Source organism: Colobus angolensis, unplaced genomic scaffold (genome assembly GCF_000951035.1).
Source record: "Colobus angolensis palliatus isolate OR3802 unplaced genomic scaffold, Cang.pa_1.0 Scaffold5, whole genome shotgun sequence".
Lineage (NCBI taxonomy): Eukaryota > Metazoa > Chordata > Mammalia > Primates > Cercopithecidae > Colobus > Colobus angolensis.
Window position 1 is genome coordinate 10,911,871 of NW_012118487.1, and position 23,984 is coordinate 10,935,854.

Below are 23,984 nucleotides of genomic sequence, written 5' to 3' on the forward strand. Positions count from 1 at the left end.
GACAATGAAAATTATTTGACTAGCACAGATTCATATTGGGGAGTGGAGGAGAAAAGTTGTTTTAAAAAGTAGAATCTGCGGTTGCTCACACCTCTTGTCCTAGGAATTTGGGAGACAAGGCAGGAGGATCAATTGAGGTCTGGAGCTTGAGACCAGCCTGGGCAACAGAGTGAGATCCCATTTCTACAAAAAATTTTAAAAATTAATTAGGTATAGTGACACATGCCTGTAATCCCAGCTGCTTGGTAGGTTGAGGTGGGAGGATTGCTTGAGCCCAGGAGCTCCAGACTACAGTGAGCTCTGATTGCACCTGCTCTCCAGCCTGGGAGACAGGAAAAAAAAAAAGTAGAATCTGAATTATGGAGACAATTAAACATTTCCACTCTAGTGTAATTATATACTCTAAAATAATGAGTTATGTATTTTGATTTTGCTGAAATCAATTTTTAAAAATCAAATGGTATGTGAATATAGTTAAAAGTAAAACAGCTTCACTGGGCTACTAATGAAAAGCTGTCCTCTGCCTATTCTTTAGTTGTGTTCTCCAAAGACAGTGTCTTTCAGGTTTCTTTATGGTTGTTATTGGTAATTATGTCCATATTCCCAAATATTATACTTTTGGTACTCTTTGATGATTTTTCACATTGAGATTTTATGTATGGCTTATTATTATAGAAGACAAAGATCTGGGCTCTTATTCCTGCTTTTACTCTTCCCCCAAACCCCCATTCATTCTCTTCTTCCTCCCCAATCCCAGTCTCATCTGTTCATCATCTTAAAGGAGTTATGCTTTATCTAAGTTTGGGGGTAAATACAAGTTTGTTGTTTATTTTATTGCAGCACTGCATTATTTATTATTACTTTTTTCTTACACATGATTTTACAGTTATTTTAATGAATAATTATTTTGATTGTCTCTACCATCAATTATCTTTACAAAGGTTTCTAAAGTAGTTGTAAAACTCCACTGAAAATTGGCAACAAATATAATAGTCTAAAATTCCATTTTTTTTTCTCTGTTCTTTCCTGGCAGCCTCTATTTTTCTGCCACAAGTGACTAGTTAGTTTCAAGGCTTATGTACAGCGCCTTTCTCTCCAGTGCTAGAGAACAATTTCCTAGTCTATATGCTTTCTCTTTCTTAGCATTTTTCTTCATTTTATGAAAGTATGCCATATATCATGGCATTTACATACCGTAAAATTTACTCACTGTAAGTGGATAACGATTTATAGATGTGCAACAATTACTACAATTCATTTTTCCAATGTCTTTACGATCACAAAATGTTCCCTTGTGCCTGTGCAGTCAGTCTTTGCTTCCACCCCCAGCCCCAGGCAACTAACTTCCAGTTGGCTTTCACTTTCTATAGTTTTGCATTTTCCAGAAATGCCCTATAAATGAGATTCTACAAAACATAGTCTTTTGTGTCTGGCTTCTTTCACCACATAATGTTTTTGATGCTCATTCGTGTGGTAGTATGTATCCATGGTTTGATTTGCTGAGTAGTATTTTATTGCATTCCTATAACCCATTTTATGTATCTATATAGCCAATTGATTGATTTTGGAATTTTCCAGTTTGATGCTGTTATGTGTAGTATGACTATGAATAGTCATATACAAGTCTTCCTGGGGACATATATTTATTTCACTTGGGTAGACAACTAGCAGTGAAATTACAGGCCATATTTTGTGTATTATGATTTTTCAAGAAACTGTCAAACTAGCTTATGAAATAGTATATATTTTATATTCTCATTAACAATATATACAAGAGTTCCAAATACTCCACATCCTCACCTATATTTTATGTTGTAATTCTTTTGGATTACAGCTATTCTAATGAGTAAAGATAGTGATCATTCATTGTAGTTTAATTTACAAAATTCACCCTAATAACTAATATGTTGAGCATCTTTTCATGTGTCTGTTTGCCATTTAAATACAATTTTTGGTGTAATGTCTATTAAAATATTTTGCCCTTTCTTTTTTGCTTGGGTTGTTTGTCATCTAGTTTATTGGAAAGTGTTATTCCTTTATTCTAGATAGAAGGCCTTTATCAGATATATGACTTGCAAAACTTTCATCTACATTTTGGGATTGTCTTTTAATTTTCTTAGTGGTGTCCTTTGTAGAGTAAAAATTTTCAGCTTTGATGTCACGTCTAAGAAATTCACAAGAACAAAACTTCATTTTGTTCTAACAGCTTCATAGTTTTAATGCTTACATTTAGGTATATGATATTTTATGTTAATTTATCAGTATGGGGAGAAATGAGGGTTGTAAGTATTTTAAGTTTTTTTATTGTTTTGTTTTTGTCTTTGCATATGATTAACCAATTATTCTAACATAGGCTATCCTTTCCCAATTACTTTGCTTTAGTATCTTTATCAAAAATCTTTTCACCATAAATGTAAGTTGGTTTTGTTTTTTTAATTTTGGTGAGTGTTTCTGGATTCTCTCTTCTGATCTATCAGTCTATCTCTAAGTCAATAGCACACTGATATGGTTCCGCTGTATGTACAAATCTCATGTTAAAATATGATCCCCAGTGTTGAAGGTGGGGCCTGGTGGGAGGCATTGGATCATGGGGCTGGATCCCTCATGAATGACTTAGCTCCATCTACTTGGTCACGAGTAAGTTCTTGTTCCATTAGTTCACACAAGATACGTTTGTGTAAGAGTCTGGGACGTCCCCTTCTCTCTCTTGCTCCCTCTCTCATCATGTGAGATACTGGCTGCCTCTACACCTCCCACCATGAGTAAAAGCTTCAGGAAGCCTCACCAGAAACCAAGCAAATGCTGGTGCCATATTAAACTGTGAGCCAAATAAATCTCTTTCTTTATAAACTACTTAGCTGGGTTCTGCATAAATTACCACAGTTCTGCATGGCACCAGCATTTGATTTTCATTTACAGCGATACAAAAAAGACTAACACACACACACTGTCTTCACTCCTGTAGCTTTAGAGAAAGTTTGAGACCTGCTGGGATTTTGATAGGGATTGCATTTGTTTATAGATCAACCTTAGGAGAACTTAAAATTGACTGTTTGAATCTGTGAACATAGTGGGTCTTTATTTATTTAGATCTTTAGTATCTCTTAGCAAAGTTTTATAATTTTCACTGTACAGGTCTTAGGCTTCTTTAAATTTATTCCCAAGTCATTTATTCTTTTGGGCTGTGAATGAAATTGTTTCCTTGATTTCATTTTGTGATTTTTCATTGCTAGTATATAAAATTCAGTTGATTTTTGTGTGTTGGTCTTATATCCTGTGACCTTGCTAAACTTATATATTAGTTCTATGAAAAAGATTCTGTAAATTCCTTAAGATTTTATACATTCAGAATCATATAGTCCATGAATAAATAAAGGTAGTTTTACTACTTTGTTGCTGTTTTGAGACAGGGTCTCACTCTGTTGCCCAGGATGGAGTGCGGTGGTGTGATCACTGCTCATTGCAAATCCAACCTCCCCAGGCCCGAGTGATCCTACCACCCTAGCCTCCCAAGTAGCTGGAACTACAAGTGCACTACCACACTCAGCTACTTTCTGTGTTTTTTTGTAGAGATGGGGTCTTACTATCCTGCCCAAGTTTGTCTTGAATTCCTGGACTCCAGTGATCTATCTGCCTAAGCCTCCCAAAGTGCTGGGATTACAAGTGTGAGCCACTGTGCCCTGCTAGTTTTACCACTTTTTTTGCAATCTGGATGCTGTTAGTCAATAAATGAATTAATTTGCATTATTATAATAGCTATAGCCTCCACATTTGATTAAAGTAGTGCAAGCAGATTTCCTTGCCTTGTTCCATATAACAGGGGGATAGCAGTCAACCTTCCCTCAAGTAGGATACTAGCTGTGGGTTTTTCATAGATGTCCTTTATTAGGTTGAGAAGATTCCATTCTATTTCTAGCTTACTGAGAGTGTTTAATCAGAATTGAGTGTTAGATTTTGTTAAATACTTTTTTGTACTTTTATGTAGATTATTATATCATTTTTTTCTTTGTTAATATGGTTTCTTATATAAACTGATTTTCAGACATTAGATTAACCTTGCATTTCTGAGATAAATCCCACTTTTTCATGGATTATAATCTTTTCTGTATTGCTGGATTCATTTTGTCGTTTTGCTAAGAAATATTTTGCCTCTGTGTTTCTAAGAAACATAAGCCTTTAAGAAATTTTTTTTGTCTCCATGTGTTTCTTGGACTTTGGTATCAAGGTAGTAATGATCTCATAGAATAAGATGGGACATTGTTTTTTTTTTCCTAATATATGTTTGGAAAGTGTGTAGAATTGGTAGTATTTTTTTTTTTTTTTTAGTTATTTTCTAGAATTCACCTGTCAATCCATCTGGGCCTGGGCTTTTCTTTTTAGGATTTTACTTACTAATTCGGTTTATATGTTAGGTCTACTTGGATATAAGGTGAGTGGGTGGAAGATTTCTGTGACTCCCTCAGAGGAAAATCTCTGTAAACAACATATAACTTTCTCCTCTGGTCACAAAGACTCTCCAGAGAAAAAGCTTTCTGTTGCTTTGGGGAGTGTGGTGGTGAGTGGGTGGGGTTGGTGGTTAGGGAGTATATGTCTGGTTGTCAGCTATCATTGAGCCAGGGGAGATGAGGGGTGTGGAGATTTGCTATTCTTTCTGTAGACTTTCTCTTAATATTCATTCTCTCTCTCTCTGTCTCTTACCCTCCCCCCATCCTTCCCTCCTTCCTTCCCTCCCTCCCTCTCTCTCTCTTTCTCTCTCTCTTTCAGTTCATCTTGTCCCTATTAATTGCTGTACCTAGGGTTCCTAAGTTTGAAACCCCTGTTTCAGTTTCTCCATGAAATGAGCCTTTAGGGTTAAGCTAAGATTTAGAAGATGCAGTTGCTTGACTGGGCAGGGATGTAGATAGGGGATCTGAAGGACAAATTGATCTTTAAGTAAAACTTCAGTCAATATCTCCATTTTTTATCTGTCTCTTCATTTTGTGTAGTACCTGCTGAATAAATATGTCTGTAGATATGGGGCTTAAGATTAGTTGCTCATCGTTATTCTTATCTACAGATACATGGTATTTAGCTTTCTCTCCTGTGGTACCCCCTCTATTGATTTTTCATCTTCAAAAAATACACCAATATCTTTCCTCGTTATTTTCAACCCTATTCGTTTTATCTCTCTGGTTATAATTCATTACGTTTATTTTAGTAGAGCTTTGGAAGGAAGTAGAGCTATATACCTGCTTTCAATGGGCCAAGCTTAACTAGTTATGTCAATGGTATTTTAACATCACAAGGGGAAGGATGTACAGATTAAGTATTTCATTCTCACTGATGCTGAATTCATGGTCCTTCAAATTGACTTTTGGTCACTGGTTTTGCTTTTTCACTTGGTACTTTTTGGCGTTAGGTCTTTTGCAGTCACCTCTATTCTTATGTATTTCTCACCATTATCTTCCAGTGTGACAGAACTTTCTTTCGGATGAACTGGGGACAGTATAAACTACTGTTATTATTTTTTTTAGCTAATAAGAGGTGGGGGCCAAACAGGGAAATTCAACAAATACAAGAGACATAGAGTGCAGGAAGAAGATTCTTCAAGGTTCTGGACTTTAGATTCCAGAGTTAGAGGAAAAGAGAATATATCAATGGTATCCTCATAGAGCACTGTAATGAATTTGATAAAGTTTATATAGTATGGAAAAACAGGGGTTAGAGATGTAACATTTTAGTTCTAATATAACTCTGTCTTTCCTGTTCATATCCGTAGCTATTCAACTTTGAGAATGCATTTCTGAAACCATCTGTTTTAATTTACGTTGCATTACATAGAGGAAGAAAAATGCAAATAAGTGTTTAGAAGATTTTCATTTAAAAATACACGGTGAAGGGGGGATCTTCATTAATATAATTTTCACAAATTAATATTTACATTAATAAAAACTTGTTACTTTTTATAAAATCACTTTGAATCAGGCTTTATGTCTTCCTTCCTTTCTTCCTTCTTTCTTCTTTCCTTCTTTCTTTATTTTCTTCTTTCTTTGTTGCAGTCTGTTTTAGTAAGCTAGGATTTTAAAAACTTTTCTAATAGTTAACTCTTCATATTTGATTGTAATTGACTGTGAAAATAAAATAGAGAAAAATATTCAGATTAAAAGGATGTGAAGTTCCTGTCCTACCATTGACTTAATCTGGTGGAAGTGTTAAATATAAAAATAAGTATTTGAAATGAAAATATTATACTGTTTTTTCAGTGTTCTCTTTAAAAAAATGTTTTACTTTGAATTTAGAAACTAGTATTATTATTATTATTTTATTTTATTTTCGAGGCAGGGACTCACTCTGTCGCCCAGTCTGGAATGCAATAGTGTGATCATAGATCACTGTATCCTCGACTTTCTGGGCTCAAGTGATCCTGCCACCTCAGCCTCCTAAGTAGCTAGGACTACAGAGGTGCACCACTATGTCTAATATTTTTTTTTTTAAAAATATATAGAGAGATGGGGTCTTGCTGGTCTCAAACTCTTGGGCTCATGCTATCCTCCCATGTGCTGGGATTACAGGTGTGAGCCAATATGCCCATCCAGGAAAGTATTATTTATAAAGTTACTTCATGACATGAAAAATGAAAGCAAATTATCCATACCAATCCTCTTCTTTCATTTATTTCTTCACTGAATACCATTTGCCTGGTATGCTACAAGGGAGAAAGTACATGTGCCTGCCACCACGCTTCGGCTCATTTTTGTATTATTAGTAGAGACGGGGTTTCACCATGTTGGCCAGGCTGGTCTCAAACTCCTGACCTCAGGTGATCTGCCTGCCTCAGCCTCCCAAAGTGCTGGGATTACAGACGTGAGCCACCGCACCCAGCCCTACTTTGAAATAAATTCTTAATGGGTTTTAGTTACCCATTTAACTGAGAAATTTAACAGCTCAAGGGCTAGTAAAACTGCGAAATTGAATTTTGGTGTTTTAAGATACAGTATTTCTGGTTAAATAATTCAATTTTGTTTTACTCAACATTGTTTCATAGCAACAAATTCCCCACCCTGTCACTTTAGTAACTAATCTGGAATTCTTTAGAACCAAAGGCATGTAAGCAAGCAACAAGAAATTCATCTGGAATTAATTGCAGTACGCAAAGCAGGTGTGCCTCAAAATTCACAAGTTCTTTGGGAATAACAAATTCTAAGGAGCTGATAATTAATATTCTTGAGCTCTCAAAATACATGTAAACTCTTATAAACTCTGTGAAAGGAGAGACATTGTTTACAAGTAGCATGCCTTGAATATTCCTTGGCACATAGTAGTCATTCAATAAAAATTTTAAAATCATATTTTCCCTACTTTGTTATTTATTTAAAATATTGTGTGAGATTCAAGTGGTTTCCTAGTATACCTGCCTTCTTCTTATAATTTTTTGCAAATATCATCATATTTATACACACAATAGCTTTGCAAAGTATGTTTTATTATCTACATTTTATAGATGGGGGACCATAGGCTTTGGGGTGTTATTTTTATCACTAACTACATTTATTAAGAAACTTCCTAGGACATCCAGAATGTATATAAGCTTTATTCATTAGTTAGTAGGATACCAGGAGAGACCTTTGAGGAAGGAAGTACCAGATAAGAGTGATGCTTCAAAAACAGTGATCAGCTGGTGTGTATGGGATGCATGGGGAGGGAGAGAAGCAGCAGTAGGGAAAACAATTTGATATCACCATAATTTTCTACAACAAGGTAATTACAGTATGAACTTCAGGAATAGCAACAGCAGAGCTGGAGAGGAAGGTATGAATGGGCTTCTAATCTCATTCGCTGTTGTCATTTACTTTAGCTCTTGTGACATCTCTTACTTTGATCTTCCTCCCCTTGAAGACACTCTAAGTAAACCCTTAAATACTATGGAAACAGGCTCTTTCTTTTTGGCTATAATGCGTTGTGTTTAAATGTATGGAATGGTATTTGCTGTGATTGTTTTAAGAAAAAGGCTTGTTCATGCCTTTGAGAGCTCCAGACTACCAGATGCTTGGAATGTCTCAACTCTAGATGCAGCTGATTCTTTGCCAAAATGAGGCAGGTCAAGGATGGTGGCAACTGTTGATTTTTGTGTTGACCCAGCATCTTGCATAAGAGTGGGCACATTGTAATCACTTGGAAAATCAGTAAAACATCATGAGTCCCAGTTTCTGAAATTTTATTCTGTCTCCTGATTTCCTCCTTGTTTTCCAGATATATTTCCCCTCTGATAATCCTCTTTTTCTTTTTTGACTCTCTCTTTTCACTCAGTCTTTTCTAACAGGCTTAATGGATCCTGATTATCGAGGCCTCCAGATCCTAAAAAGATGTCCTTTTAGGGGAGTAATAAGGAATCTGATGACTTCACCTTGGAATTACCTTGCTTCTGAACACATCACACCTGTTTGAGAAAAGGCTCACATGTTTGGCTTAATACTGGTCTTTCATATAACCCCTTGCAGCAGGTAGAAAAACGTGTTTCTAACTCTTCTGTGTAAAGGGACATAATTAAATAAAAAGAACAGAGGCAAATAAATAAAGGGTTTCTTTGTAAATGGAAACATTAGAGGAAGAAAAAAATTAATCTCCTTCAAATAATAATAATAAATTCAGCTCAAGCCTAACTGAAAAAAGGAAAAAAAATAATAAAATACAAATAAACTTGAGAAGAACTTAGGAGAGAAACCTAGTATAATCAAGCACTGGGCTATTTGCATACCTTACTTCACAGTAACTCATTTTGTTGTTTCAGCAGTCTTCATATTTCAAATGAGGAAGTGAGCCTCACAGGTGACAGAGATAGTATCTGGAGAATGACAGATTGAAGCACAAGTATATCATTGCCCAAAACACATACGCTTAGTGTTATTTTATACCATACATGTATGGTCCTCCAAAGCTTGTTCTCTCTTAGAAAACCCAAAACTCTGTCAGACATTGTGTTAGATGTGTATCTTTGGATCTGCATTGTGTTATCTTAAGTAGTGTGTACATTTGAGTGGGGAAATTTAGATTTCACAAATAATATAGGTTTTAAGTGAGTGAAAATATTAAAGTATGCTTTGGGATTGAACCTATTACACAGTTTAATAAATATCCATTAATATAATTACTGCTGACATGTTTACTATAATTTCCACTACTACGGCTATTACTAACTATAGCTATCTTTGAGTGTCAACGTATACAGTACTAGGATATGTTGACATACATTATTTAATGCCATCAAGTACCACAAGGTTTTTTTCAAAAGCATAATTGAAATTAGTCATAGAAGAAGAAAATGAAATTTCAAAAATTTTTGTATATCAATAATATCAAAATTTGTGCTGTCACAGGTATACGCCAAATAATATGCTTAGCATCAAGGTTAATTATAAAGCTGTTATAGTATGGTTTTAGCATAATGTCAGACAAAAGGATTAATGAAACAAATTGAAAAGTCCAGAAAAAGAACCAACAGCATATGTAGTCATGTGGTTCACAATAGAGAAAATACATTATAAAAAAAAAAAAAGCAGTAGAAAAGTTATTATTTATATTCTTAGGCTGAAAAAGGCGTTTCTAAAAGTGAATATAAAATAGAATGAAAATATGTGTATGGCAGAAAAAACTGCAAACAAATTAAAAGACAATAAAATAGGAAATTATTTGCAATATACATAATGGATAAAAATGGACTAATACTCTTAAAATATTGCATGAATACACTAATGAGAAACAAACTGGTGCTTCAGTAGAAAGATGGGCAAAGAACTTGAACTGAATATTAACAAAGAAGAGATATAAATAAATTCTACATATTGCATGATGGCAAAAGTGAAGGAAACTATAATTCTTTTCAGTCCTGGTGGGAGTATAAATTTGAACATCTATTCAAGGAAGATGTGGTATTGCAAGTTGAAAGGCCTCTAATACATGCTCCATTCAGATAGCCAATTCACTTTGGAATAAAATTTCCTATCCAATAGAAGTGATATAATTCTGTCAGGTATATATATAAACTCATTGTGCAGCTGTCTAGATAATGGTGAATATAAAAAGCAACCTATTCAGACAATAATAAAGAATTGATGAGATAATTCATAGTAAAAACAGAAATTAGCACAGAAAGGAATGTAATAAAACTATAAGGATGATGCAGATGTATAACTTAGATTTGAAAGGAAGTTCATGATTATGACAAAGTAGGATACAGAATTTATACACTACACACACACATGCGGATCATATATATTTAAAATGTAATCTTTTCACAAAATAAAGTGTATATATAGATTGCATATGTGTGTGCATGTAGTGTTAAGAGTAAAAGATATGCGACACACAAAAAAGTTATCTTCTCCAAATTACAGGATTAAGGTAATCATGCTCTTCTTTATACATTTCTGTATTTTAAAATTTAAATGATGAATATATGTAACTTTTTATAACCAATGCTAAATGCTCTAAGTAATCATACCTGAGCATTTTGGGAGGCCATATTATTAGCTCTCATTTTACCCTTTCATTTACTTCACTGCCCTGATTTCTGCATCAATTCCATTTCTGTTCATACACCCACTGCTGATAGAAATGCATACTATGTCCATTAAAAGACATGTGGAGAATAAACTAGATTAATAAATTGCAGTAGTTCGTGTAATGGAAAACCAGTCAGCAGGGAAACCAACTGCTTTACATGATAAGGTTGAAAAGAAGAATATTCAAACACTGAAGATTATATACTATAGGATTTCACTTATGTAAATTGAAAAACTAAAAACTACTTATGTTGGTAGAAATCAACACTTCTTGATTACATTTTGTGAAGAGAAATGAGAATAAAGATAGCTTCTAAGATGTGGTCAGTGTTCTGTATCTTGATCTAGATATGACTATAGGGATTTTTTCAGTTTGTAAAAATTCATCACGCCATATACTCATGATTTGTTCACTTTATTAATTAGAAGGGTTTTTTTCAAAGTGGCGTCTTTAATATTAATACTACATTTAGCACTAAACAGCATTGACATAAATCGATCTTTAAAATATCAAAGAAGAAAGGAAATTTTACTAAACAGAAATATTTTAATAACATATTACACTTTTTAATTTCAAAAGAATTTTATGAATAAACCTTTAGAAAAGGATATAAAGTTGTTTTTGAAATTATAGGCAAGCAAAGGAAAATAATTTTGAAATGTTTTATATTTACTTACCTAGGAATACTATGTCTGAACTGCTCCATTCTCTTCTCTTTATGAAACGAAGGATCACTGTTGAGAAATGCCTATGTAAAAAGAAAATAATATGTTACCCTGGTCAATAAATAATTCTCCCTAGGCACATTTACTAAATCTAGTTGCTAGTGGTATTTTAGATTCATTCACTAACTCATTCTGACATTTCTATGTGATTTTACACGGTGAAATTCAAGCAAATTTCAACTTTCTGATGTGTTAAGAGGCTAATAAATTACCTATACAGCTAACTTATTATATCTGACAAGGCCCACTCTTACTTAACTGCAGGATTTCCCAATAGCGGCGCTATTGGCACATCAGCCTGGATAATTCCTTTTTTGTAGGGGAATGTTCCTGTGCCTTGTAGAATGATTAGCAGCATTCCTGACCTCTACTCACTAGTGCCACGATTCTGAAAAGTGAACAAAAGGAGCAACAGGGGACTGTGTGATTGGAAGGTGGGGGAGGATCTATCATTGGCGAATCAACTCTGATTTGAGAACCATTACTCTACTGTTCTGTATATTGGAATATTCAAGTAATCAATTTTAGTTCCTTGGAATTGCCTTAATATTCAGTGAATAATTGCATTTGTTATTTTGTTATTTTTGGCTTCACCTGCATAGTACTGTTTTTGCAATCATATAGGGAAAAAGGTTTGAATTAATATTTCTGAAGTTATTTTGCCATTTGCCAAAGTGAAATCAATGAGGATCCCCTTCCAGAAAAGTCAAGCAAGTAGTTTTCCGTGCAGGAAATCAGTGCGTATAAAGTACTTTGTTTTCCAGTGTGTTGATTATGCAGAAGTAACTGATTGTCTACTTTAGTATTACATTAGAGAGTAAATGAATATTTAAAATCTCCTAAGAGCCTACTTAGATTTTGATATTTTTTTTTTAGTTTAATTAAAACAGGTAACGAACTAAAAAAAAGTTACTGAAAAAAATAAGATTTTATGCTGTTAATAGATATAAAAAGAGTCTGTTCTCTATTATGGCATTATTTTCAACATTTGCGATAGAACTTTTCAGACACAAATTCAACTGAAAATTAAAATTTAAAATTTCCAATTAGAAACTTCCAATATTAAGCTGAAATTTAAATATCTAATTCCAGGGTTCCCTATCGGTGGCACATGAGGTTGGTGTAGACACAGATGATGGGTGGCCTGAGGGTGAAGGAATCCTGACTCTCACGCCTTCACTGAAACTTTAGGTAAAATGGTTTGCTGAGGTTGTGTGAAACATTTACAAATCTTGATTCCTTAGAAGGATACATTTGAATTTCTGTATTTATTGATGACTCTCTGTCAAAGGGGGATTTTAAAAGTGAATTTTATAACTATGTATTGGAGTTTTTCCCAAATCGAAAATGTTGTTTATTCTGCCACCTCACCCGATTTTTGCTTAAAAGAAAGTAATTTTAAATAATTAGAATATATTTTTAAAATGTACAGATTTGCCCACCATAGATAGCTGAAGAAGACGAAAGAACCTACAAGTTCACCTGTTATACAACTGTCATTTTTACATAAGAAGGAATGAGAATATGAAAGTTTCTTTGCTATTTTAGGGGAAGAATAACTCAGCAACTAATGGTAGTACGCAGTTACTGACTTTGGTAACTACTTTATGAGAGATTAGTGCCAATTTATTATTTGTTTTCTTAGGACACAGAGATGATGTGTATAATGAAATTTTGATAAATATTTCATTTTCAAACATTTTAGTAAATTTCTTATATTGTTAATCTGACCATTTGAGCAAGTAATCCTCCTTATGCTTTACCTTATAAAAATATCTGTTGTAATGTACATGTTTTCAAATATGAGATATTACTGGAGTCAAACTTTTAAAGATAGTGTATGGACAGTTAAAAAATTCATGAACTTTTAAAGATATTGTATGGGCAGTTAAAATTTATAAACATTCCTCGTTTTCCAGTTTGAACATTAGGTAATTTTTTCCCCTCTCCACCAAAATACAGATCTATTGGACAAGTAACCAGACTTGCCTGGGACCCTTTGTGGCTACTTCATGAAAATATGATACAGGTTGAGTATCCCTATTCCAACACTCCAAAATCCAAAGTGCTCCAAAATATGAAACTCTTTGAGTATTAACATGACTTTCAAAGGAAATGCTCATTGAAGCATTTTGGATTTTGGGTTTTTGGATTAATGTTGCTCAACCAGTAAAATACAACTATTTCAAAAACATACAGACAAATCCAAAATCCAGAACATATTTAATCCCAAGCATTTTGGATAAGGCTTATATTGTGACCAGATGTTTCTTTTGATCTATTCTTGCCTATTATTACAGTTCTGATTATTATTATTTGATAAGAGTATATGCTCCTGGGTAAAAGAACATTTTTCATAATTCAAGTCTATGCATTTCCACGTGATTTTCAACTTCATAAAATTATTAAATGTGTCACATTTATATATAACATGGTCACTAACTTAAGAGAGTTGTTTGAAGAAACTGTTGGCACTGGTTTTATAGATTTTTAAGATATTTTTATAGATTTTAAATTCCACTCATCAGCAAGTCCAGAACCATGAATGGCATTAATCCCAGTTGCCTCTTCTGCTTCCCACTTATTATTGACCCTCTGGGTATTACAAGTAGGACAACTTGCATGCACTTGCACCTTCTCCCTAATGGGCATCTGCACAACCCCTAGTCAAAGTAGAGAAACAAGGGAAAATTTAGGTTTTTTAAAAAATAATAACTATGTGTGTAAAACATAAAGTTGTCAGTTCTCCCCTAAGTGCTCACCTCATGTTATGACTCTTCATAACCCAAAGAGAGTTATAGAGTGCAGGAGAAACCCCAAAACTCTTTGTCATCTTGTAATTTCTCCTAGAAAGAGATATCTTGTATCATCCTTCTTCTGTTAAGTCAGAAGGGAATGCCTTTTAGACATATGAATAATCAAGGAATGGAATGACCCCGATTCTCTGTAGCTCCCTGACGTTGTCATTGCACACTCAACTTTGGCTTCCGTAACATCATAGACTCCTCCACTGAATATCATATAGGTTGCTGTTTGCTAATGCATACATGCTGATGATTACTAGTAGTTACTAGTACCTCCTAATTGATTCATCCAAGTTGGAATGCAAAATGTTATTAACTTTTACATTGGTTGAAGTTTTTATTACAGTTTAGTATCTATTTGTAAGGCACTTTCTGTTTTAAACTGTACCAAATCCTTTGAAAGATAAAGGAATATATTAATATTCAAACAAATGACCTCAATGTTCTAGAAAACAGTGGTGTATATAAGGCTCAAGAAAGCATTAAGAAGGAACTTGACTTTCATATGCATAACACTTCCACTTGAAAGATTTTGGTATGTCCACGGCTCAGAACTCATTCTAGTTTACTGGGACCTCTTCATACTCTTCCAAACTAGAATGTGAATGTGAATGTGCCATGGTTAGGCGGTAAACAGTCCTGTCACTATTCACTGAGATATTCACTAAACAACCCTATCAGTTAGATGACAATGCTCACTTCCTAGGTTACTAGTCTTTTAGAGTGAAAATGCAGAAGACAGATCTGAAGAAATACTGCCCCAGAACTTGGACAGTACTGAGGTAGAATAATGGTGTAAAAATTTCAATTTATCTGATAATCTCTGTACTGTGCATTTGTTCCCTAAAGATGTTATAATGACAATTCCACTCTGGCTATAAGAGTCATATTACACTCATATATCAAATGCCTATTTGGATCACCACAAAAACTCTATGAGAAAGATACTATTATTTCCATTTTACAGAGTAAAATGAAGTTCAAAGAGATGAAGCCTAATCTTACTCAATTAAATATGATCTGGAGCAAAGATAGAAATCTGGGTCTTTTTAAAAATCCTTTAAGTTCTAGGGTACATGTGCACAACGTGCAGATTTGTTACATAGGTATACATGTGCCATACTGGTTTGCTGCACCTATCAACTAGTCATTCACATTAGGTATTTCCGGGTCTTTTGATACTTAAGCTTCTTTTCCTTCCACACCAGTATAATAATTACAGTCTAGTGAGAAAAAGCGAATTAATTGCTCAATCTTCAAGCCATTTTTATTTCATTTGTCTGCTATGGACTACTTTTGTCAATGATTATTATAAATTAAATAATATATCAAAGGCATGCTCTGTGCAGAAATAGGAACAGTGAAGTAAATGAAAGGGTAAAATGAGAGCTAATAATATGGCCTCCCAAATGCTCAGGTATGACTACTTTAAACATTTTGTTTTGGTTACAAAAAGTTACATATGTTCATCATTTAAAATTTAAAATACAGAAATATATAAAGAAGAACATGATTACCATAATCCTGTAATTCAGAGAAGATAAACTTTTTTTTGTGTTGCATATCTTTTACTCTTAACACTACTTACACACACATATGCAATCTATATATAAATTTTATTTTGTGAAAAGATTATATTTTAAATATATATGAGATCCTTCTGTGGGTATGTAGTATATAAATTGTGTATCCTACTTTGTCATAGAATATATCATGAACCTCTTTTCATATCTAAGTTATACTTCTATATCAACATCTTATAGTTTTATTACTTTCCTTTCTGTGCTAGTTTCTGTTTTTATTATTAATTATCTCATCAATTCTTTATTATGGTCTCTATAGGTTGCTTTTTTTTTTTTTTGAGATGGAGTCTCACTCTGTTTCCGAGGCTGGAGTGCCGTGGCATGATCTTGGCTCACCACAACCTCTGCCTCCGGGATTCAAGTGATTCTCCTGCCTCAGCCTCCTGAATAGCTGGGATTACAAACATGCGCCACCACGCCCAGCTAATTTTTGTATTTTTAGTAGAGACAGGGTTTCACCGCATTGTCCAGGCTGGTCTCAAACTCCTGACTTCCTGATCTGCCTGCCTTGGCCTCCCAAAGTGTTGGGATTACAGGCGTGAGCCACTGTGCCCGGTCTGCTAGGTTGCTTTATATATTCGCTATTATATAGACAGCTGCACAATGAATTTATACATATACCTGACAGAATTATATCACTTCTGTTGGATAGGAAATTTTATTCCAAAGTGAATTGGCTATCTAAATGGAGCATATATTAGAGGTCTTTCAACCTGCAGTACCATATTTTCCTCGAACAGATGTTCAAATTTATACTCCCACCAGGATTGAAAAGAATTATAGTTTCCTTCACTTTTGCCATCATACCATATGTATTATTTATATTTCTTCTTTATTAATATTCAGTTCAAGTTCTTTGTCCGTCTTTCTGTTGAAGCACCAGTTTATTTTTTCATTAGTGTATTCATGCAATATTTTAATAATATTAGTTCATTTTCATCTATTATGTATATTGCAAATAATTTCCTACTTTATTGTCTTTTAATTTGTTTGCAGTGTTTTCTGCCATACAAATATTTTCATTTTATTTTATATTCACTTTAAAAAGGCCTTTTTCAGCCTAAGAGTATAAATATAATAGCTTTTCTACTGTTTTTTTCATGATCGTCACACTTACAATTAGGTAACTTGAAGTTGCTTCAGATACACATTAAAGCAAATAATGATGTCATACATTTTAATGCAATATTTTTTTTCCCCTTCTTAACATTGTAGCAGTGAAGCCTGTTCTGTTAGAGACCAATTCTGTTTTACTTTAGAAAAATGTACCTCTGTGGTCATGTCCATGTGAGCACAGTGTAGTTATTGTATTACTATAATATAGCACACAGTGACACATAACTTAGTAAAGATTAAAAATATTTAAAATTGGTGATTTTTTTGTGCCATGTTGATTAGACAGTTCTTATTCTTCTACCTGTCTTTTTTTTTTTTTTTTTTTGAGACGGAGTCTTGCCCTGTCGCCCAGGCTGGAGTGCATTGGCCCCGTCTCAGCTCACTGCAAGCTCTGCCTCCCGGGTTCACACCGTCTTGCTCTGCCGCCCAGGCTGGAGTCTGGAGTGCAGTGGCACGATCTCGGCTCACTGCAAGCTCTGCCTCTCGGGTTCACACCATTCTCCTGCCTCAGCCTCCGGAGTAGGTGGGACTGCAGGCGCCCACCACGACGTCCGGCTAATTTTTTTGTGTGTTTTTTCAGTAGAGACGGGGTTTCACTGTGTTAGCCAGGATGGTCTTGATCTCCTGACCTCGTGATCCATCTACCTCGATCTTCCAAAGTGCTGGGATTACAGGCGTGAGCCACCGCGCCCGGCGGTGGTATTAATCTTAATGATAAAATTTCCTCTGAAATATTGAGAGATTCTGCCAAAATATAAATCTTACTGTGACATTGTTGTTGAAATTCCTTTCTTCATGTCATTATTTGTTCTAAAATAGCTCCCATGAAAGTAAAATTCCTACTCTCAAGCATCCTGCTTAATTATATTGTATTGTTGCTGGTAGCTAAAAATAAAGCAAAGCATTAGGGCGGATTTCAGTGTAGTTTTATCTGTTTAGGAGGGTGATACAAAGGAATAAATTTTCAAACATGCAAATTGACCAATTATTTTAAAAAGCTATGAAGAAAACAAATAAGCTACTTAAAAATTATTTTAAAATTATATCACAAAATTTTTTTCCTAACAACAAAATATGTATTTTTAATTGTTTTGGTTCATACAAATTAAAATATAAATGTAATTTTACCAAGGAAAGTGAAGTAATTTAGGAGTAATTAATAATATTTGTGTTAGGGAACAGAGCATAGATAATATTAAACCTAACCGTTTTAAAGTGCATTTGTTTCGAAATCCCTTAAGCTGGTAAGTCATTGATCGTGCATTTTTCTTTGACAGGCTTATGCAAGCAAAGATCTGGAGGAGCAGTTACGGTCTGTGTCCAGTGTAGATGAACTCATGACTGTACTCTACCCAGAATATTGGAAAATGTACAAGTGTCAGCTAAGCAAAGGAGGCTGGCAACAAAACAGAGAACAGGCCAACCTCAACTCAAGGACAGAAGAGACTGTAAAATTCGCTGCGGCACATTATAATGCAGAGATCTTAAAAAGTAAGTATGGGAAATAAAATATATAGTAAGCCTTATATATCAAACGAGTGGAAGTTGCCAGCCTGGTTCTTTAATTTCAATGTTTGTATCACCAAATACACCTTTAGGGCGGAAAGCAAATAGAAAATAAAGAATTACTTCAAAATATAACATTTTGTGATTTCACTTTGAGTATTAAGATGACTTCTTAAAATACAAGATAGAAAGGTCCATGCATAACAACACACATTAATTTTTTCAGGCGATAGCCATTGGAAAATTTTTAAAACAGATAGCTATATTTTTACACACTGTATATGTTTATTAGCATAAACATTCTTTATCTTATCAAATAATTATACCTTAATTTCCTATCTGATTTGGATTGAGAAATGCTTCACTTGAAATCGCCTTTTCAGATGCCACTTGTTGCCTTGCCACTTCATAGATAACTGGCTCAGAGTGGGACTTAAGCTGATGAGGTATCTACCATAAAGCTTCACAGAAAATGATCATGTTGCATAAAATGTCGTAGCATCAATTGGTAGGGTAAGACTGGGCACAGAGGCTCATGTCTGTAATCCGAACCCTTGGGGAGGCTGAAGTGGGAGGATTGTTTGAAGCCAGAGTCAGAGACCAGCCTGAACAACACAGCAAGACCTCATCTCTATTTAAAATAAATAAATAAAAAAATAAAAAAGGTGGTGGAGTAATTTAAAAACCTACTTGCCTTCAGTTGGTAGCTCTTAATCGCTTTAAAAGTTTGATATTGGAAAGTATTTTGAGAACAAAGGCAAACAAAATGGCTTCATGGTTGTATAACCAATAGTCTATGTCCTTTTCCAAAAATTCTGTTTTAGGGGAAATATGGGAGAAAAAAACTAGTATACTTAGGAAATACACCATTTGTAATGCAGAATTTAAAAAGTCAACAGTATTATAGGTGAGCTACTAACTCATCGGAAACGAAATTCTGGAGGAGAGCTAAAAGGGAGAGGAAACATTGACTTTGCTGAAACAAGTTCAGAATGAGTGCCAGTTGGTGGAAAATAGCCTTGCATTTCACTGAAATGCAGCTGCGGCCATGACATTATTCAAAGTTGCCAAATAGTCTTCCTGAAAAGGATTTTTGACTTTGAATCTAAAACCATAGCTGTCTTCTCATATGCAACTCAGTTTTAAAGGAAAATAAAATTATATTTATATTTGCATTGAGAGCATGTAAATGGTCACACTATAAAGAATGAACATGACTCTCTCTGCACTTTTAATAAACTTTCATATATTAAATTACCATTTGCCTAGGAAACAAAAACTAAACATTAGTGTTGTGGGATATTGATGTATTTTTAATGAAGCATAATGCTAATTTTGCTCATTGCCTGGCTATAGAAATGAGCTTAAGAAAATATTCTTAGCTTGTCTTTTCAATGTTGTATCATATTCTTATTCACAAGTCAATTTAGGATCCCATCAGCTGTCTCTTTAGTTATATATTGAACTTAAATGTTAAAATCTGAAATCAAATGTGAGTGACTTGCAGCCGCTATGGGCTTTTTTATCTTGGTGGTTTCCATAAAACTTACTGGTTTTCCTATGACTTGACAGGTATTGATAATGAGTGGAGAAAGACTCAATGCATGCCACGGGAGGTGTGTATAGATGTGGGGAAGGAGTTTGGAGTCGCAACAAACACCTTCTTTAAACCTCCATGTGTGTCCGTCTACAGATGTGGGGGTTGCTGCAACAGTGAGGGGCTACAGTGCATGAACACCAGCACGAGCTACCTCAGCAAGACGGTGGGTATTGCCCATTCCTGCTACCCGTGAGAGCCCCCTCAATCAGAACCTTTCACTTTCGGGATGATGTGCTTAAACTTCTGGTTGCTTTAAAGTAACTTGGTTCAGCTCAGTCTCCTATATTTTCTTTGGGGGAATGAAGTCAATTTTTTAGTATTTTGTGTTTTTGACAATACAGTGTCACAAAGAAAGTAACTGATGCTTTATTGCTTGGCAAACTCTTCATATGATGGAGTCAAAGCCTCATGAAGAAAACAATAAATATGCACATATATGTGTGTACATGTATGTATGTATGTGTGTGTTGATCTTTAAGAATAAACATTTTCATTTGGCAATAAAATACTTTTAAATGGGTAAGTTTTTGGATGGTGGAGATAACAGTGCAAAGTATGCATTGAAAGTGTAAAATTAAATGCGTGTGTTCTGTGAAACAGTGGTATTGTATTGAAATAAGCCATCTCACTGAACAAATTGATTGTCTTCCTGACAAACCTGACAAAAGCAAAGGAAATAACTCTGACACTAGATCTCAGATGTTTTGAATAAACTGGGAAGTTTATCTCATTAAATGGTGAGCTTCTGATAACCAGGAAATGTCTCTTAAGGTTGGCTTTGAATCAGGGATTTTCAGACCAGACACATAAACCCGCTTTGTGGGTCTTCTGTGGTAGAGGAGGCTGGCTGTGGAACACGCGTATGTGCTGGCGATAACCGTGAGAGTGTTGTTTGAAATCGTGTGCACCTCTGGCCTCTGCACAGAAATGTTTGGAGAAATCCAGTCCTGTGGGTTGGGCTGAAGCAAACTTCTCCCGAAAGACAGAACTGTGGTTGTCCTAATGGCCTTTCCAAGCTGTTTTCAAGTTAGACTCACACACGTAAATCTGGCTAAATTCAGAACTGTTCTTTGACCTGGAGAATGAAAAATGAAATTGTTTGAAAGATGTGGTGTTAGATTTGATTTTATGATGTGGTATGACAGAAAATTAACATTTTAATTTTATGCAAACTTAAGCTGATCTACCTGGTTTTCACTAATAAAACCTACTCTTATTTCAATATAATATTAATAGAAATCAGAGTTAAGATTACTATCTCAATTCCATGAGCTACGTTTTTTCAGCTAGTTGAATATTTCTACAATTTTTACTGTTATGATCATTTGGCCTCTCAGTTTGGAGACATTGTCTTATTATACAACCCAAATTAATTGCTTTTTTTTTTTTCCAAAAACTGAGTTTCTTTATATTGCTCAGCCACTTGATAAAGAAACAAGCCATTTTAGATTAAGACTTGCAAGAAGAAACAAAAAATAAATTATAAAACTAAATTTTCTATTCATCTTGCCTCTGCCTCAACTCTAAAGGTTAAAAAAAATTAAAAATGATAGAAGCTTTGGGACCTTCTATCATTTCTATTAGTATCATAGTTAGTTAAGCTTAGCCAAATGAAGTTCATTCTGATTATTTCCTAAAAGCACAGCAAAATAATGTAGGGGTCATTCCAACATGTATTCGCAAGGAAAACAGTATGACTCTAAATATAGTCATGCATTTAAAAACTTTACCAGAAAAATGTACAGTTGTGGGAACACGATAATATTTCAGTGGTGGACAAAATTTTAATATTTTTGATAGACTAATATATAATTGTGCTATTGGGCATAGCAAAAGTTATCCTTAGTTCATTTATCCTCCCTGAATCTTTATCAAACAACAATAAAATAAACAATAAGACATTATAGTTTTGTATTTACTATTCTAAATAAGTTAATACTCCTTTAACAAGTTTTATTGGTATATACTTCTTTTATCATAACCCTGAAATCAAACAGGATTCTTTAAAATCCTCTAAATTTTAGAACTGCATACTTTAAAATAAATTCAATGGGAACACTTAGGCCAAGCATTTTTATTCATTTTTAAAACATATTAATAATTAAAACGTTGTTTTTATCTTCAAGCCAAACCCTTTAAGAGGAATTTTGGTATACTGAATCTCTTGACAAAAATATCATTTTCTTTTAAAGTTAGAGAAAATAAATATGGATGATTTAGGAATTGAAATATACAATTTTTGGAATGCTATTAATTTGTATTTTAAAATAATTCAATTAAGCAATATGATGTATTCTAGATTATATTCCTAATATGGTATTTGATTTAAATCAAATAGTAAACCAAGGTGCTTTGGATACTCTTTCCAACTAAGGACATAGCCTTCTCTCTGCTCTTCCTCTTTCCATTTCCTTTCTTCAAAATCTGTTCTATAAATTACTTTCAAGCATATTTTTTAAAAACCTAGATCCAAATCTATGGCTCGGCATGGTGGCTTATGCCTGTGGTCTCGGCTGCTGAGGCAGCAGAGGGAGGAGGATTGCTTGAGCCCAGGAGTTCAGGGCTGCAGTGAGCTAGGATTGTACCACTGCACTCCCAGCCTGGTTGACAGAGCATGACCCTGTTTCAAATACACAGAAAACCCCCCACAGATCTGATGTCAGTCTCCAGCATGAAGGCCTTTCAGTGATTTCCCATTGCTCATAAAATAATACAAAAATCTTTTTTAAAGGTTTTATTTCTTGATATATCATAGTTGTACATATTTTGGGGTCATGTGTGATGTGTTGATACCTGTACAAAATGTGTAATGATCAAGTCAGGGTAATTGGGATATCCATCATCTCAAACATTGATCTTTTCTTTCTATTGAGAAGACTACAATTCTTCTCTTGCAGCTTTTTAAAAAATATACTATATATTGCTGTTCACTACAATTTTCCTGATGTACTATTGAATACTAAAACTCATTCCTTCTATTTAACTGTGCTTTTGTACCCCTTAACCATCCTCTCTCCATCCTCCCTACTCTTCCCCTTCCCAGCCTCTGATAATCAGTATTCTTCTCTCTACCTCCATGAGATCCACTCATTTAGCTCCCACATAAATGAGGACATGCAGGATTTTAAAGACCTCATCTTTATGACAACCTGCAATCTCTGCCTTATAGCCCCTCTTCAGCATCATCTAATGTAATGATTCTTGATCTTGTGCTTCCAATGCTCTAGGCTTTCTCCAGTTCCTGGGCATCATCGTGTTTCCTCTGCTCCTGGGCCTTGGCACACACACCTTTAAGTTAACCTGGCTTTCTTGTCTCCTCTTTCCTGAGGTGCTAGTTCTTCAGATCTCAACTTGGGTGTCCAGTGGCTTCTGCAAGGCCTCGGGCAAGACTTTCTGACCTATTTAGATTAGACCCAATATTTGTAATAAATGCTTTATAGTTTCCCATACTTTTAAAATAGTATTTATTATGGCCTGTAATCACATAGTTTATAATTATGGAGTCATTATTACTTGATTAATGTCTCCCTCCTCCAAAAAGGCAAAAATAGATCTGTTCACTACTTATCCAGTGCCTACCACAGAATCAGTGCACAAATCTCTTTTAGTACCACATAAAAACTGTGGACCCTTTCATGAGAACAAATGAAGATATAGACATATCCACAGCATTTTCCCCCACAGTTTTAGGGTGTTGATTCCCTGACCCCTAGCATTTTCCCTTTAAACCAGGCTTTAAAACTGCTGTCTTGAAGATGAATAATAATAAAATAACTGATTAACACACTTGTTTAATTTTCAAATAATGAGTCTTTTTGCCAAACAAAAGTTTATGCTATCAATTTAGCTTGATCTTTTAAAAAATATCTGTTTCTGGAGAGGAACAGAAAAGATAACTATTGGGTACTGGGCTTAGTTCCTGGGTGATGAAATAATCTGTGCAACATCCCCCCGTGACATGAGTTTACCTGTGTAACAAACCTTCACATGTATCCTCAAACCTAAAATAAGAGTTTATATATACATAGACATATATATATGTATGTACAAATATACATATATATAGCTTTTCTCCCGTATCTGTAAAAGAAACAGATATATAGTAATATAG

General features: G+C 34.4%; 1 protein-coding gene across 1 annotated transcript in view; it reads left to right on the top strand.

The window, feature by feature from the left end:
• Nucleotides 1-23,984, top strand: part of VEGFC (vascular endothelial growth factor C) — a 151,201-nt gene that overhangs the window by 92,987 nt on the left and 34,230 nt on the right. Inside the window, exons 4-5 of the mRNA XM_011959794.1 lie at nucleotides 18,045-18,258; nucleotides 19,846-20,036. Of these exons, the coding sequence (XP_011815184.1) occupies nucleotides 18,045-18,258; nucleotides 19,846-20,036 (405 nt within the window). The remainder of the gene's footprint in view (nucleotides 1-18,044; nucleotides 18,259-19,845; nucleotides 20,037-23,984) is intronic.